This window comes from Sabethes cyaneus, chromosome 1 (genome assembly GCF_943734655.1).
Source record: "Sabethes cyaneus chromosome 1, idSabCyanKW18_F2, whole genome shotgun sequence".
NCBI lineage: Eukaryota > Metazoa > Arthropoda > Insecta > Diptera > Culicidae > Sabethes > Sabethes cyaneus.
In genome coordinates this window covers 168,412,793-168,430,619 of record NC_071353.1, presented here as the reverse complement: position 1 = coordinate 168,430,619, position 17,827 = coordinate 168,412,793, and the positions used below count along the sequence as shown (strand labels likewise).

Below are 17,827 nucleotides of genomic sequence, written 5' to 3'. Positions count from 1 at the left end.
TATGACCAAACCTCTCAAGACTTATTCAATTTGAGGTTAATATTTGTCGTTGTTTACAGCATATGAAAGCACCAGTCCGAAGGAACCGGAGGTGGACCTCAACTGCTCGTCCAGCCTGGCGAGTTTGTCCACGCAGGTCCCCAACGCACCGAAACCGAAGAAATTCTTCAAAAGTCGCAACACTCTACCCCCTGTGCCGTCCAGTGCAACGCCCGAACGGCAGCAGGATGCGCTCTTTCATCACCAACACCAAGCGGCAGCACAGCTGCAGGCTCGTATAGCGCAAAACGCGGGCGGTAGCCCGCCCTACCCGACTCCTGCAGCGGCGGGATTTTATCAGCAGGCTTCCTCGAAATCACCGGCACGGGCTGCCGGTGAGAAGACAACGGTAAAGAAAGAGAAAACCAGAAAAAAGAAACAGAAACCACTGGAAGTGGTACCGGAGGTTCCCGTTGAACAGCCCGAACCAACCACCGAAGAGCTAAATAGCTCTTCCAAAAAAGAGAAAAAGGAAAAGAAAGAGAAGAAACCGAAAAAACTTAAAAAAGAAGTCGAATTACCGCCGGAATTACCCAAGCGGAACTCGTCTCGAATCCGAAATAAAGTGGTCAACTATAACGAAGATGACGACAGTTTCGATACTACTCCCTATCGGCAGGAGGCAATGCCAACGCCTCCGGTACCGACAGGAGAAGCACTGGAACAGCCGGCTCCGCCAAGCGGAGCCACAGCACCTGTTGCAGAGCAACAGCAAACGGAAGAGGAGTTAGAAGAACCCATCCCAGAACCGGAGGATGACGATGAAGATGAAGAGCCGAACGGTGAGCCCACGGCTGGTGTGAGTCCAGCTGCCGCTCCACCGATTGCCCTTCCAATTGTTGAAAATGTGACCGAGACTCGACCGAAGCTGAAGGAACTCAAAGCTGTACCACCACCAATGGCAGTGCCTGTTCCGCTGACCTCACCTTCGATCACCGAGCATCCGCCCATTGTGCTGCGAATTTCCAAGGTAAGTGTGCAATGTTCACTTGTAATATGCGAATTGAAAGAGATTAATTGAAGCGCCGTGTGTCAATTGGTGGTTGTTAAAAGCGAGGAGAGACTTCTAAGGTCTAAGTGGCTCTAAGCAGCAAAGTGAAGTGTTTGGTAAACTATTTGACTTGTTCAAATAGTTAATTACTTCTGCATATTTTAAATTTCGTTACAAAATTATTGTGCAAAGTGCCAGTTGCTTTCACAACTTATTATTTATGTCTGTTCCAGGAGTATGGCAGCCAAATTGATGAATATGCTTTAAATCAATTACTTTGCATGTGGAATTGAACTTATTATTAAAGCCTTTTTCAATTCACAAACATTAAGGCGTCCTTTTTGCTAGCGCTAGCAATTAGGAAAAATTCAGTTTAAGAACCGAAATTGATTTACTGACACCGAGCTATATAATGAAGAAGGTTGTCTGGATAGATCCAGCGCAGATCGCGCTATGCAAATCTTATTCTTTTGAACTCATTTGAATGCAATATAGAGCTGAGGTAAATTCCAACATGCTGCTGAGTGAATGTTGATGAAGCTGGAAGCATTGGAGACGATTTAAGCGCACCTTAACCGTCTGCAAAGATATTGAAATGTAATGGTCCAAGCATGCTGCCTTGGGAGACACCAGAAGTCATAAGAACCCATTCTGGAATCAAATCTTGAATTTGTCGCTAATCAAAATGTAAGCTGCACCGTCGATAGCAATTTTGCAAAGTCGATGTAGACCTAGTTGACTCACCTTGCCGTTTTGCTTCGATTGTTCTGTACATACCAGAAACGTAGCACATCCGATCAGTGTTTGTTTCGTGAATAGCTGCAGTTTTGATGTACTGGTCTTTGACTGGAGTCAAGTTCTTTGAGAATGCTATCTATTTCGTCATGCAGATTTGAACAATGGAAATTGGAATCATATGTTGGCTCGTGAGTGAGAAACAATTTAGTTTCTGTCCTGGTGCAGCTTTGCGAAACACTGAGAACAACGAAGCGACTTGTCTCGTCTGTTGAACAGAGAACTTCAAGCAAGCTCTAGCTGAAGCTGGTGACTATTTCAAATGACGGTGATTGGAAACCAGGCACGATTGACTAGGTTGACTTGGTCGTTTTCAGTACTTGTGACTTGAGCAGCACGTTAATCTCATTTTACCATGAGCAAATGCTGCTCAAATTCAATTTATTTGCATTTAAAGGTACTAAATCTATTAAATATTTGATAGAAAAGTACAAACGAAACATTAAAACCGATCGTCATGATGAAGAGAGTCCCGCTTTATTGATGCTGGTTAAAGCCAGTTTTGAATCAAAGTGGTGCTGTAGCGATTGAAACCAAAGTCGCTAGATTGTTAACTGACGATTTGCAATTGGAAGTGACATCAGGTCCTTCCCGCAGTAATTACCAATACAAGTGTCAGGACCAAAGTTGTGAACAGTATTTGGGATGTAGCTGGTGAGCTTTAATTCATTCATATGCTCCAAATCCTGCAGGAATAACACTAAGCTGGATTGTCGACATGTAGTTCTCGTAAGTTTATTTGAACCGTTCTCGACAACTTAATTATCCCTCACAAAGAGATGTGCGAATAGAATCTGATCTAGAAAAGTGTTTCCGAGTTTTTCTTGGTATGTTACAGAAGCTGTTCAGTCCAGTAAAGATTAGCAAAACCTCATATGGATGTTCTTTTTCTGTTGATTTTTTTCCTCTCCTGTAGAGCCATATTACAACTGCGTCCATTGTTGTATGACCCATATTTTATCTGGTGCTAGTTAGATATCCTATCACAATTAAGGTGTAATGGACAATGGTTAACATAGCACACGGTCCCAGTTAGGCTCGACTCGTTGTATAAAGTCTAATACCCTACCAGGATCGCCAAATGCCAGGATGCCAAATTTCGAAAGGCTCTAATAACCCCTTTCCAAATATTGACATCCTTTGATTGAATAATGCTCCTCAATTGCAGAGTATATGTTCAGCAGTTTCTATATCTAATCGGCAAAAACGACATTCAGTAGTATCATTTTTACCTATTTTATTTAAGTTATATCTGCTCGGGCAGTGACCAGTCAACAGACCAGTAATTACGCGAAGATCTTTTTTACTAAGATTTAATAAGATCCGGGCTTTTGCTGCACTTGCACTTTTTGCTTGTCTGGATGTGTCCGTGGCGTTCCAATTTGATTCTACCATGGACATTTCCCATTTTCTTATTTCGGTTCTCAGAGCACACTCCGGGACTCCGCAAAACGGTTCCGGACCAATGAAGTTTGATGCAGGACCTTCTCTTGCTAGACTGTCGGCTTTTTCATTTCCCTCAATACCACAATGACCGGGCACCCTGTATAAAGTTACTTCGTTCCTACTAGTCAATTGCCTAAGAGAGAGAAAGCATTCCCACACTAGGTTCGATATACATGTAAAAGTTTTAAGCGCATTGAGAGCCGCTTGGGTATCTGAAAATATGCAGATCTTTGCAAATCTGTACACCCTATTTAAACAGATATTCGCACATTCAATAATGGCGTGAATGTCTGCTTGAAATACTGTTGAGCTATGACCCATTGGTATAACTTTCCTGGCTCCAGGGTCAGAAACCCCAGCTCCAGTATTTTCACCCATCTTTGACCCATCAGTATAGAACACAATTGAACCTGGACGCAAACTTGGCCCACCAAACTCCCAAACATAGCGGCTTGATTTAACCACTTTGAAGGGAACGTCATAGTTTATCTTCGTTGTCATCCAATCTTCAATTGTAGGAATATCTGAGTTTAGCCTGAAATCCTTAACGATCCTTAAATGTCCTGTCAGATCGCCGACTAAAATCTTGTTATACCGTTTGATTTGCAGGGCACTTTTCGCGGCCTGTTGCTTCACAAATTGATGCAGAGGTAACAGGTTAAGAAGGGCATCCAAAGCAACTGATGGTGTACTTTTCATTGCTCCAGTTATTGAAATACAAGCAAGCCTCTGTAGTTTATCTAGCTTTACTTGAGCGGTTACCTTATTAGGTTTGGGCCACCATACAAGTGAGGCGTATGTAATTTTCGGACGAACTATTGCCGAGTAAATCCAATGGACAGTTTTTGGTCGTAGTCCGCATGTTTTCCCCATGGCTTTACTACCAACCCATAGGGCATTTGTACCCTTAGTGATAACCTTGGCTAGATGGGAGTTCCAACTTAGTTTTTGACGTAGGACTACGTCTTACGGCAAGTTTTGAGATAGGGTGTCATTCCAAAAAATCGAAAAATGCGAGCGTCACGAAAAATGAAAGGTTTTGAGCGCTAATAGCTCAGCGGTTTTCCGATCGATTTTCAATATTCTTACACCAATCGATCGGAAAATCTTCTAAGAATTGACCCAAATGAAGAAAAGTATGCATTTTTGATGTTGAACTATTGAAAAATTGAAAATAATGAACCTATGTTTTACCAGAATTCTCGCTTCGTAATTGGTTGGAAGATTCATAACGATGATCTAAACCTATACCAATTTGATATCTGTGCTTGGAAAGTAAGCCAAAACAAGTGACAAAGTTCCCTCATTTCAACAAGATTTCTTAACATCGCGGTTCAACCTAGACCATTTTGATGTCCTTGCTTGGGAAGTATGCCAGAGAGAGTGACAAAGCCCCCTCGTGCCAACAGATTTCTTACGAACGCGATTAAACCTAGTCCAATCTGATGTCTGTGTTAGGGAAGCGTGCCAGAAAAAATGACACAAGTTCGTTGTTCCAACAAATCGCAAATGCTTTACTGCGTGACGATTAAACCTCGGCGAATTTGATATCTGTGTTGGAAAAATGTGCTACAGCTGTAGTTATAATACGGCTCTGTATGAATACGCATGCTTGCCGTTTCATTAGAAGTGTAGTGAAAAGATGTGCTGTTGATAAAATACGATTGAATTGGTAAAATCCCTTCAATATGGGAAACCATGGATAATCAAAACAATCTTTAATTTCAGTAAGGTAGCAGGAAAGTAATAGTTTGTGTTCTTGATTTTGTTAAATTGTTTTCAAATGCACAATCTTTGCAATGCGTATGCAATGTTACTACTTTGATAAATGTTACATACAACGCATGTAACATGTATATATGTTGCATATAGCATGTATACATGAAGAATCGAATGATTACAAGCATAAATACATGCTACTATCACTACAACGACACTTACGTAGTCTTGCGTCACCTATATATGCGGTCGTGTCTTGCACACAACCCCTCTGATTTTTTGGCCAAAGTACAAGCATCATTCCTGTTTCTATCTAACCCAGTCATTTCACTCGCTATTTCGAGAATGTCTGTCCTGGTTTCAAGATTTACAGTTCTCAATGCCGGTGCACTTTGGTCTCCGCATGTATTAATGATTGAACAGGGAAAATGTGATCTCATCATTAACTCTAATGTTTCCTTAGTTGAGTTAGTAAAAGAGCCATCCTCTTTTTTCAAAGTACCTAACCCATTAGAATGATCTTTAGCGAGGATTTTCTGCAATCTAGCAGTTGCTGGAGTATTTTCAATGTTTTCACATGTGTGCCTCCAGTGAATCCTCTTTGATCTTCGTATTTCCCTATTATAGGCAGTGAGAGTTTGTTTATACTCCTCCCACTGTTGTGTTCTTTTTGCCCGGTTAAATAATTTCCGAGTTTTCTTTCTAAATTTCTCCAAAGTTTTGTTCCACCAAGGTACATCTCTATTCGTAGAGCGTTCCTTTGCAGGACAGCTTTCGTGATAAGCTTGTTGGATCAGGTTTGAAAGTTGTTTTGAGTTGTCCTCAAGTTCTTTACATGTCCTTGAGCAGCCTTTCAAGTTCTTGACTCCAACCTTCAGTTTCAAATTATACTGATCCCAGTTTGTTTTCCTGGGATCTCTTATAATTTCCTTAAGTTGCTGATTAGCTTCGTAATCAAACATGATTTGCTTGTGATCGGACAAAGATTCTTCATCCGATACGTGCCAATTTTTTATTTTATCAGTCATCGTTGGACTGCATAGTGTTAAGTCAAGTACTTCTTGCCTTATTGCGTTTACAAAAGTTGGCTCTTCCCCTTTATTGCATATATCTATATCATTTGATGATATATAGTCTAAAAGGAGTTCACCTCTGTTATTGGTATCTGTGTTGGCCCAAACAGTGTGATGGGCGTTTGCATCACATCCAATTACAAGTGCTTTGTTTTGTTTCTTGCAGTAAGAAACCAAATTTACCATTTCTGGTGGAGGTACTTCACCCAAATCTCCTGGAAAATATGTTCTCTTAGATTTATTTGAACCGTTCTCGACAACTTAATTATTTATTTATTTATTTATTATAAATTATATTCATCTAAGTCTTAATGAAACATATAGCACAAGTCAACAAATTAATATTATATCCGGTCAGTTCTCTTCAATTTTTGCACAAATTTTCCGGTAGATTCACCAAACTCGAACAGTCCTCCAGCCTGCGTGAATGTCCGGATACATGCAACCATTGGTTCATGGTACCCAAACGTGGTTCGATGAAACTCGGTATGCAATAGCGCCGTGGTGCGTAAATGTCTTTGCGATGCACGAAAGTTTAGTTTTGTCAGTAAGGTCAGTGAATCAATGTCATGGTTAAGTATTTTTGCCACTAGCGTTGCCTGTTGAACTTTGCGGCGCCGTTCGAAAGTGTCTAAGTCTAGCAGGCGACATCGTTCTTGATACGGCGGAAGATTATCAGGATCTCTCCAAGGCAAATCCCTAAGGGCCACACGGATGAATCTTTTTTGAATGCGCTCGATTCTTAAAATCCAGGTGAGCTGATGGGGCTGCCAGATCATACTTGCATTTTCAAGCACAGGACGGACTAACGCACAGTATAACGATTTTGGGCAGCGAGGATCCTTGAAATCTCCCAATTTTGACAATAAACCCAAGCTGTCGAGATGCTTTAGAAATAATAGCAGAATGGTGAAGGTTAAACGTAAGTTTGGAGTCGAGTACGATGCCGAGGTCGCTAACGTGATCCACTCTCCGGAGAGTACTCCCGTCTATGTTATAGTCGAAGATAATTTGGCTCTGGATGCGGTGAAATGTGATTACCTCACATTTTGCTGTGCTTACAATCAAGTAGTTCAACTTGCATCTGTTCACGAAGACGTCTAGTAATTCTTGCTGCCGGAGACAATCGTCGATGGAACGCACGGGAAGAAACAATTTAAGGTCGTCAGCGTAAATAAGTGCGCATCCGGCTTCAAGCAGTGTAGTCACGTTGTTGAAAAATATAATGAAGAGCAGAGGATGTTGCTTCCTTGGGGGACACCAGATTTATTGGTGAACACACACGAAACGGCAGATTCTAGTTTAACTTGCAAGACTCAGTCGCTCAAATATTAACTAATCTACGACAATAGCCGCTGTGAGGCCCCCAGTCGCTGAAGTTTTCGTAGAAGGATACGGTGGTCGATACGGTCAAATGCAGCTTTCAGGTCAGTGTATACTGCGTCCACTTGGGCTTTTTCCTCGAGTAGCACAATGAATGCACGTGGAAGCGAAATCGAGTAGGTTAGTCGAGACCGATCGCGCAGGCATAAACCCGTGCTGGTAGAAGGACATATAGTTTTTCGTTCGATTGAGAATTTCGCTGCTTACGATAATTTCAAAAAGCTTGGAGCCAGCAGACAAGCTTGTGCTACCTCTGTAGTTCCGTACATTTCGGCGATCACCACTCTTATGGACGGGGAACATGAAGGATTGTCTCCAGATACCAGGAAATTTGCCTTACGTAAAGGATTTGTTGAAAATGCGACACAGTGGCGTAGATAATTCTGATGCGCAGCAGCAAAAAATAGCAGCAGGAATTCCATCGGGCCCCGCGAAGAAGGATCGCTTCAACTTAGGTGCTGCTTCAACAACCATTATTGGGGTAATTTCAAAGGTGTCGAGGTCAACTAGTCCTTCTGGGACGTTTACCGCAGCCGATTCAGCTTCAGCATCAGTAGCGAACGTATTGGCGAACACAGAGGAGAAGAAAGTTGCGAACATTTCACAGGAGTCCATGACGGAACGCGCCTCGGAGCCGTCAAGATAAACATTAGCAGGGATAGAAGCACTTTTGCGTTTATGCCTCACAAAGAGATGTGCGGACAGAATCTGATCTAGAAAAGTGTTTCCTAGATTTTCTCGGTATGTTACGGAAGCTGTGCAGTCCAGTAAAGTTTAGCGATACCACATATGGATGTTCTTTTTCTGTTGATGGTTCCAATCGTGTTGTTTGAATATGCTCTAATCGCACGTATGCACGAAAGTCAGCAATGAGAATCGTCTCGACTGTTAAATGAGATTAATTTATAATCGGTCTTCCAATATACTTGAGGTATTATTTTCTGCAGAGTAGCTAGACGTTTCAATCCAGTGACGAGGGACGAGAGAAAACTGCCAGAATTTGAGATACACGGTATGAGTTGATTACAATAGTAATGAGAGGTAAAAGTCACCAAAAGGACAGATTGTGAGCAACTAGATTAGCTTTTCTTTGCCAATGATATGCGCTAGTCATGAGTTTCTTAAGGGCTTAACTTAGTTTCTTAACTGACACGTGAGACATGAGATCACAACTGACCGTGAGGTGGACAGGTAAAAACAGTTCTTCTATGACTTTTCTACGGATGATAACTAGTCGGCACTCGATCTCCAAGACCCACTAGTATATAACGACTTACAGCAAAGTTCTACATGCACTAGAGGCTGGTTGTTTCCAGGATTTGAACAATGCAGAAACTATCGGAGGAATGAATGAAAAACCTTTGTCCCACCGCTCAGACATTACCGATCTCAGAATCTACCAGAGCGCCAATATCAATGCGGGCCACTACCCAGAGACGATTAGGATGCATCAAAAGTTATCCGTTATCAATAACACACAATAATGACGCCCGCCGCGGTACGATCTCATGCAACTGAAGCAACTTGATGTCACTAAAAGAAATATCATCAAATTGAAATTTATTAAAATTTACGAGGTGTTCTTTACGCGTAAAAAGCGACTTGAATGTACATTTTCTTTTGATCCGCACCGCCGCGCCGGAATAGTGCGAGTTGAATGAAGTCCCTTTTGAGGTCTGTTGTAACACTGTTAAAATAGCCATTGCGGAGAACATTTTAGACGGTATGGAAGCGAATCGACGCAACGAATGATTTGACGAAGAACATCAGCAGACATTGGGGCCTATTCTGCAACGCAAGTGACTGGACATACCAAATCGAGTTACGAATCGAGTCACTTGAAACTATCGCGTTGTTCGATTGAACTCCACAGATGTCGCACAAAACGCGAGTTGCATTGAAATAAATTTGGCCGTGTCACGTCAGTCGCCTCATAAAATAAGCCCTATTCCATTGCGGTTCAACAATTTCGTTGAAGCACGATGATGGTCCCATTTCTTAGGTTTACAGTAGAACGCATAATCAACCCTTTTGCACTCGTTGACTAATGCGGTTAAGAAGCCATGGACAGCTACAAACAATGCTTTACACAGATTTCTCCTGGTTGCAAAGGTGTCCAGTCCAATTAGCATCAAGTGCGCTTCATACCTCGGTAGCTGGAGCGGATTATTCTATGGCAGGCGACGGAAGATGAATAGAATTTCCGTTGTATTTTCTCTAACCGATTCCGATTCCAGACCGCTGAACAAAATTCCTGCGTCGAACCTATTTCGTTTGCGCAGTACAAATTCTTCAAGCAATATCCATCTAACAAGTCTTTCGCCGTTCTCAAAATCAGGCCAAAACTGCAGGATCCTGATTGTAGGTGAGTTGGGAGTCAAGGCAGGCTCCCAGATCCTTGATGCAGGACTCGTACCCGAGATAACAGCCGAAAAGGATTGGTGGTTTCTTTCTGGAGAACGATACAACTGTACACCATTCTATTTTTCTTACTGCAACTTGAAAAGATCTCTAGTTGATGTTGCAGGTACATGGCATCATCTACTTTTTTGACTTCAAAATAGAGATTCTTAAGATCTTCAGCAAGGGAAGGCCTGGATCCGCATAGCGAAAAGTGCACATCGTAAATATATAGCACGAAGATGAGCAGGCAAAGCTGCCTTATGGAATACCAGACGTAGCTGTAGTCGCTGGATATTAATTCTCCGCTTCCACCAGCTGGATATCGATCTACCAACTAGAACTTCAGTCAAAGCAGTACGGTGCCAACAAATTCCATCCTATGATCGAATTTGCCAGTCACAATTTCGTGATTCAACCTAACAAACCCAGCAGAAAGATCGGTGTAGATTGCTTCCGTTTGGAAACACCCTGACATACTATCCGTAGCATAAGTAGTAAATGATTTGCCATGGTTGACCGATGTTGTATGAATGTATGTTGAGAATCGTCGAAAATTTGTCTTCACTGGTAAAAGATTAGTCTCAAAACCACTTTTCCTAACTGCTGGGATATCGCCCAACAACCTACGGTACTTCGAAGTCTTTTATGTCTCACCGTTTGTATAACATCGGGAAAGTGCTGGAAGACTTGAGAAAAATTGAAAGGATGCAGAAAAGGAGCAAGCAAATTTCTGGTACATTTTTTGAACAGAATAGCCGATATCCCATCCTGTCCAACGGAAAAAAGGTTCATTTCAGGGAGTGCTTTTATGGCATCTATCACATTGATAACATTCAACGAATGCCCAGAAAGTTGTTAGCGGCCCAAGTTTCCAGATGCGTTTAAGCCTAGCCTTGGACACTAAGAAGATGAAGATTCACCTATATCTCAAGCCAGATGCTAGACCTGTCTTCAAACCAAAGCGTCCAGTTGCATTCACATCCATAGAGAAGATTGATGCTGAATTGGATCGTTTGCAAGAATTGGGAATCATTACGCCAGTGGATTTTTCGCAATGGGCTGCACCAATCGTAGCAGTTAAAAAACCAGGAGGAAAAGTGCGCATTAGTGCGGATTACTCAACTGGACTTAATGCCGGTTTGGGACCCAATCACTATCCGTTACCAGTACCAGATGATATATTCAGCAAGCTTAACGAATGCCGGTATTTTAGCATCATCGATCTGAGCGATGCTTATCTTCAGGTTGAAGTTGATGACGACTCGAAGCAGCTACTAACGATTAACACGCATCGAGGACTTGCGCCGGGCGTAAAATCTGTCCCAGCAATTGATGAACAGCATGGTTGCTGGACTTAAAGGAGTGGACTCGTTCTTGGGCGACATTTTGGTGTATAGCAGAACTGCAAAGGAGCATCGCGAATTTCTTCACGCTCTGTTTCAACGTCTCCAGTCATACAGTTTCATTTTGAGGGAAGAAAAGTGCAAACTTCTTCAGCCGCAGATCAAATACCTTACACATATTGTAGATGCCAAAGGACTCCGTCCTGATCCGGTCAAGATTGAATCTATCATCAAAATGCCGCCGCCGCATGACATTACAAGTCTACGTTCATTTGTTGGTGCGGTAAATTTTTATGCAAACGGCCACTTGACGCGCTGCTCAGAAAGACACCAAATTTAATTGGAATAGCCAGTGCCAACAATCATTCCAGCGGTTCAAAGAGGTTCTTCAGTCGGATTTATTGCTTACGCATTATGATCCAGCTCTACCCATCGTTGCTGCCGACTCATCGCAGTGTGGAATTGATGCATCAGTTTCCCGATGGTACTCTGAAAGCTGTTGCACAAGCGTCTCGCTCTCTCACTTCCGCAGAGGCAAATTATGGTCAGATCGAAAAGGAAGGTCTTGCGAAAAGGAGTGTTTTCCGTAACAAAATTCCATCGCATGCTGCTAGGTCGCAAGTTCACGCTTCAGACAGATCACCATCCACTGTTGCGAATTTTTGGACTGAAGAAAGGAATTCCTGTTCACACGGCAAACCCACTTCAACGTTGTGCACTGACACTCATGTGCTATAATTTCGATATTGAATACGTATCCACAACTCAATTCGGATATGTCGACGTACTGTTTCGATTGATCGACAGCAACGTCAAACCAGATGAGGATTTTATCATTGCTGCTATACAAACGGAGGACGACGTTGAGGTGCCACTTCAAGAAGCCATCAGCACACTACCGGTAACATTCAAATCGGTGCGTAACGCTACTCCCCCAGTGCCCAGTACTCCAGCAAGTGGTGCAGCGTATCCATCTTGGATGGCCTTCTAAGCTCGACAGTATTGTCAACGCTGCAGTACGACCGTTTTTCGTTCATCGAGATGCATTGCGGGCCGAAAAATTCGTAGACACCTTGAAGAGGTCATTGCGTAAAATCAACGAAGGGAAAGCTATTTCCGAAACGCTCCAGACATTCCTCCAAGTATATAGGACTACACCTAGTCGTGTTCTTAACGGCAAGACTCCGTCACAGCAGATGCTTTGTCGTAACGTGAAGACAATCCTTGATCTTCTACATTACAATCAACCGAAACCGGTAGTTTTCAACTACAGTCAGAACGAGTAGTTCAATCTGAAGCACGGCGCAATTCCACGTGATTTCAAAAGTGTAGACAAGGTCTACGCTAAAGTCAACAGCAGCAATAATAAATGGCAATGAGTTTCCGGCGTTATCATTGAAAACATCGGACGTGTCAACCACAATGTGCTGCTCGACGAGTATCACGGACGCAAGAAGCTTATTAGGTCGCATACCAGCTAACTTAAGCATCGTTGTAATGAGACAACAACTGACGCTGAAAGTTCGTTGTCCCTAAGTATTCTGGTAGATATGTTCGGCCTAAACAATTCAACCAGCGGTAGCGTACCGCATTCCACGAGACGTTCACTCCAGTTCGAGGAGGAAATAGTTCCCGTTGCGTCAACTTCCGAGAATCAAGCCGACGTTCAACAACAGTGAGGTAGCGGTAGAAGGGCCGAGTGACCTGTATTCAACCTCAAGTCCACTGACCATCGCAGTATCGGATTTAGATGTCGGTTCCAGCCTCATTGCTTGAAAGGGAACAACTTTCACATGATTCCATTACTGAGTCTCCACCTGTTCGACCCCAGAGAACACAAGATTGCAGTAGACCGGGTACCCAAATGAAGAATAGATTTTTCATCATTCATGTTATAGCCTTTGTTCAACTTAGTTGATAATAAATATTTCTACAAGATTGAAGTATAACAGTTTGTCTCAAAAAGAACCACAGAATGTTAATATCTGTGTTTTATCGGGTAGACCAAGTGGCGTTTAATGCCCTTTAAGGCTTTTAGGTGTTCTCCAAAGTTGTCTAGGATTGCATTTTCTTGCTACGACAACTCAAGGTGAACTCAGCAAAGGGCCCTGGGTTTCCGGTCATTGCGATACAGAGGGCAATCAATTAGTCCATATCAGTTTTGTGGAATGACTGATCGTTTGCTGTATTGTGAACTGAAACAATGGAAGAACAGAAGGCCAGTCAAATGGCCGTACGTTCAACCGATCAAAGAGCTGTTTAACGCTGAGTTATTCAAAAATTGTTGAGACTCAATAAGAGAGATCTCAGTACGTTGACCGGTCCTACGGCAGGACATTGTCCGGGAAAATATCATCTACGAATTCACTGTTTCGTACATAATGATATTTGAAGCTTTTGTAATGTCGATAGTAAAACCTTACCAAAGCCTGAGAAGTCCTGGTTTGTGGCCACAAACAAGAGTAACTAGTTTTATAACACATCTCCGATTAGCACCTGTCTTGATGTAGCTACAAGCCTATCTCTTCCCGCTTAAAGCGGGTGGATAAAAACGGGGCATACCACAATAGTTCAAAATAATGGAAAACCATAGAAGGGAAATCGACACTCTGAACCGTGAAAATACGCTGGCATCCCAGCCGTATTCACCACTCCGTTTGGTTATCATACCCAACACTACCACTACGGTGGCGCCACGTGCTGCGACCAATCACACGGGCAAAGCAATTATTTATCAGTGATTCTTGATTCTTGCATCGAATCCATATGAATCGAAAAGTAAACGAATGAACGTGCGAACGTCACTCGATCTGTGTATGAGTGAGTTGGTTTTTTCTGTACGACAGCAATTAGGTAAACTCCGACAACTTCGGTGTCGTTGTAGTGGTTAGACCGAAACGAGGTCGTCATCCACCAGAGCTAGAGAGACAGAGAAAGAGCAAACTCTATCGCACATCAGTATCGGACTGGATGTCTTGGAATCAATGTTGCCAATTCTGTTCAAAAGTAATCAGGTGGAATGTTAAAGTTTTGCCTCGACAAGCGCGGATTAAATCCTGAAGTTTGGCCTCACTGCACGAAGTGAAAAGAACAGCAAACTATCGAAACGACCAACGGACAATCATCGTCCATCAGTCTCGTGCTAGGCTTCGCTTTGTGTGCGCTGTTGTTCTATGCTGGTCCGTTTGTTCTTCGACCTCGTGTGCGCGCCATCTAATCTGTATTGTGTGTCCCCCGTGCAACGTTGTGCATAATCATATCTGCTGTGCTGCTTAATGTTTTATAAACATATTTATTGGCTCATATGCAAACGGGCAGACTGCTGCATCGGACGACGAAAGTGACCGCAATTGCTCGGAATCGGAATTCATTTTGTGCCAGTTCTACTAGAGTGGGACACGTATACTTTCGAAGTTCGTCGATAATTCATGCTATTAAGTATTGTGTCATTTGTGTTGTTACCGGACGACAAAAAACCATACGGTTCGGTGAAATAAAAATTAACGTGAGGTGATTCGAAGCACGGCGCTCCTCTGGTGGTAGCATATTCTGAAGTGTTTTTTTGGTGCCTCCTAGTGGCGTTCATTTCAGCCGCCAGCTTGCTTTATTCGTGTGTGATATGATGATATTCACTACGAAGCATCTGCGTGCGGGTCGGCGGGAGTAGGGAAGCAGTTGTAAATAGAGTAATACAGTTACACACTAACACTACTGCGGTGGTTAGCAGCCAACCAGCCAAGCAACCAACCAATCAACCACGTACGGATACGGACTCGGACGGTTGCCTACCAACGGTTGTCGGTTAGGTGTGAAAAGTGAAGAAATCTCAGTGCGTGTATGCTAGCAAGAAGTTTAATTGAACTGTTGGTTGCAAGTTGACTAGTTTAATCACCGATACAAAGGCTGGATTTGAAAACAGAAGACGGTGAGTTGATCAACAAAATAAGACGGAACTGTTGTTTGTATCAGAATTGATATCAATTCAAGCGAGAAAGTGATCTAATTACACGGATGCCCTCAACTAGGTTATTAATTAGTCGAATTTGTTGCAATTATCGCTCCAAATAGAATACTGTTATTCTAAGCTTTAGCAGTCGCTCAGGCGACACAGTTCACATGCTTGTGTGGGTTCCGAGTCCGGTTGTTGATAGAAGCCTAGTAAAACAAGCAAAACACGTCCGCGGTCCGCGGATGGACGACTGGCTGACGGGAAGAGGCGACGGCTGGAGCGGACTTAATATCGCTCAACGTGTGTGCCTGTACCTATGACACCTGATACTCGTGCTGGCGAGCGAAGCGCCTTCGCTTATTGTAGCAGCAGTGCGATTATGCTTACACATTTGTGCGCTGATATGCGACGGCCCTCGTCGTCCGTCTGCTGGAGCGATAAAGCGTTTGTGGGAAAAGTGCAGCTTTTCATTCATGCATGCTTGGAAACGTACAAAACGGATTAGCACGGAATCGCTGTGCGATTTGCTATTTGCTCGGCGTTTTGATTTTCTCTATACGCTCAAAGTTGTTGAAAGTTGTCTATTTTGCTTAGTAGGCAAAGTCCTAGCAGGGCAAACTTATCGACAAAACAATCTTTTGCTTACGTTTTCGATCTCTAACTTGAGAACTCATAGAACTGTTGAATCAAAGCAGGCTTTTAACTTTTGAGCGTGGTTCTTTGGGCAGTAACAACTACTGCCCAAAGAATAACCCCGATCACCGCATCATCAAGGAACTGAAACAAAAACTAATTTATTACGTGAAGCCAAACAAAAAAAAGGTCGTCATAATGGAGAAAGACGAGTACAATACATAGATATTAGAGGAAAACAGAAAGGAGGCTCGATCCACTAACAGGAATAGATAAACAAGTTAATTGGGTACAAAAACACAACTGGTGTCCTCTGGCAGTGATTGGCATGGACCCGAATTTGGCCCAACATTGGCCGGTATTTAAAGAATCTAAAATGGAAAAACCAGGAAAATTTGTTGAATATCTTGGAATACCGAGAGGCCTAACAGTAGACGATATAATGGTCCCTTTCGATGTTGCTGTTTTGTTCGCTTGCGTTTTTGTGAAAGAAGCTTATTGATCCTAGGAAGTTTGCTATTGAAGCAACACCAAGACAATGCATGGTGAAAAAAGAGGGATAATTAAAGCTGACACGTTTGTGTACAGAAAAGGATTACTGTACCCAGTGATAACTTAGTTAAGTAACTGCCATAAAAACGTCGATGTCATTTTTAGTATCATAAAACCTCTATAATTACCTCTAAAAGAACAAGGGAAACCAACGTAGATGGAACACATTTTCCCTGTTCAATCATTAATACATGCGGAAACCAAAGTGCATCGGCATTGAAAACTGTAAATCTTGAAACCAGGACAGACATTCACGAAAAGACGAATGAAATGACTGGGTTAGATAGAAACCGGAATGATGCTTGTACTTTCGCCAAAAAAATTTTTACAAGAACCAAGGTTGAATGGGCGATTGACACTTTTGAACCCTTCAAATCACCGGGTAGGGATGGAATTTTTCCTGTACTACTACAGAAGGGCAAGGCGTTTTTAACACCTATTCTAACAAACCTTTTTCAATCAAGCCTGATACTAGGTCATATACCAGTAGTATGGCGACAAGTACGAGTCACGTTCATTCCGAAGGTTAATAAGAAGGATAAGACTTCACCAAAATTCTTTAGGCCGATAAGCTTATTGTCCGTTGTGTTAAAAACAATGGAAAAAATAATTGATGAGCATATAAAGTCATCATATTTAGCCAAAGATCCTTTGAGCAAATATCAATTCGCATATCAAGAAGGCAAATCTTCAATAACAGCAATACAAACTGTTGTAAAAAAAAAACTAGAAAAGTCTTTTGAAGCGAAAGAAATTTCACTAGGTGCCTTCCTTGACATAGAAGGCACATTTGATAATTCATCTCATAATTCAATGATTACGGCTATGACGAAACGTGGTTTCGATATATCCATTATCGACTGGATTAGCGAAATGCTATCAAAAAGGGAGATATCAGCAAGCCTTGGAAGCTCATCTATAAGCATTAGAGCAGTAAAAGGTTGCCCATAAGGAGGCGTAATATCACGTCTATTGTGGTCTTTAATAGTTGATGATTTTCTTCAAAAGTTGACGGCGCTAGGCTTTGAAATAATTAGCTTCGCAGATGATATAGTCATAATTGTTCGAGGAAAATTTGATTTTATTATTGCTGACCGAATGCAAATGGCTTTAAATTTGATTGCATCATGGTGTGATAGGCAGGGCCTCAGCGTAAATGCCAATAAAACTACTATCATACCATTTACGAGAAGGAAAAAATTCACATTAAATAACATCAGATTGATGGGACTTTCAGAAACTGTGAAATATCTTGGAGTATTTCTTGACAGAAAACTCAAATGGAACACAAATCTAGAGCAAGCAGTAAACAAAGCAACAAATGCTCTATGCATATGTAAAAGAAATTTTGGTAAGCAATGGGGACTGAAACCGAAGATGATCCATTGGATCTATCCGGCCATTGTCAGACCGAGGTTGGTCTGGTTGCCAAAAACGAAAAAGAAAACTTCAAAGATTAACCACTCTCAATAACAGGCGCAATGAGAGGTACACCATCGAA

General features: G+C 42.3%; 1 protein-coding gene across 1 annotated transcript in view; it reads left to right on the top strand.

The window, feature by feature from the left end:
- The window catches only part of LOC128738730 (protein wings apart-like), a 43,467-nt gene that overhangs the window by 1,947 nt on the left and 23,693 nt on the right, over positions 1-17,827 (top strand). Inside the window, exon 3 of the mRNA XM_053834066.1 lies at positions 60-1,009. Within this exon, the coding sequence (XP_053690041.1) occupies positions 60-1,009 (950 nt within the window). The remainder of the gene's footprint in view (positions 1-59; positions 1,010-17,827) is intronic.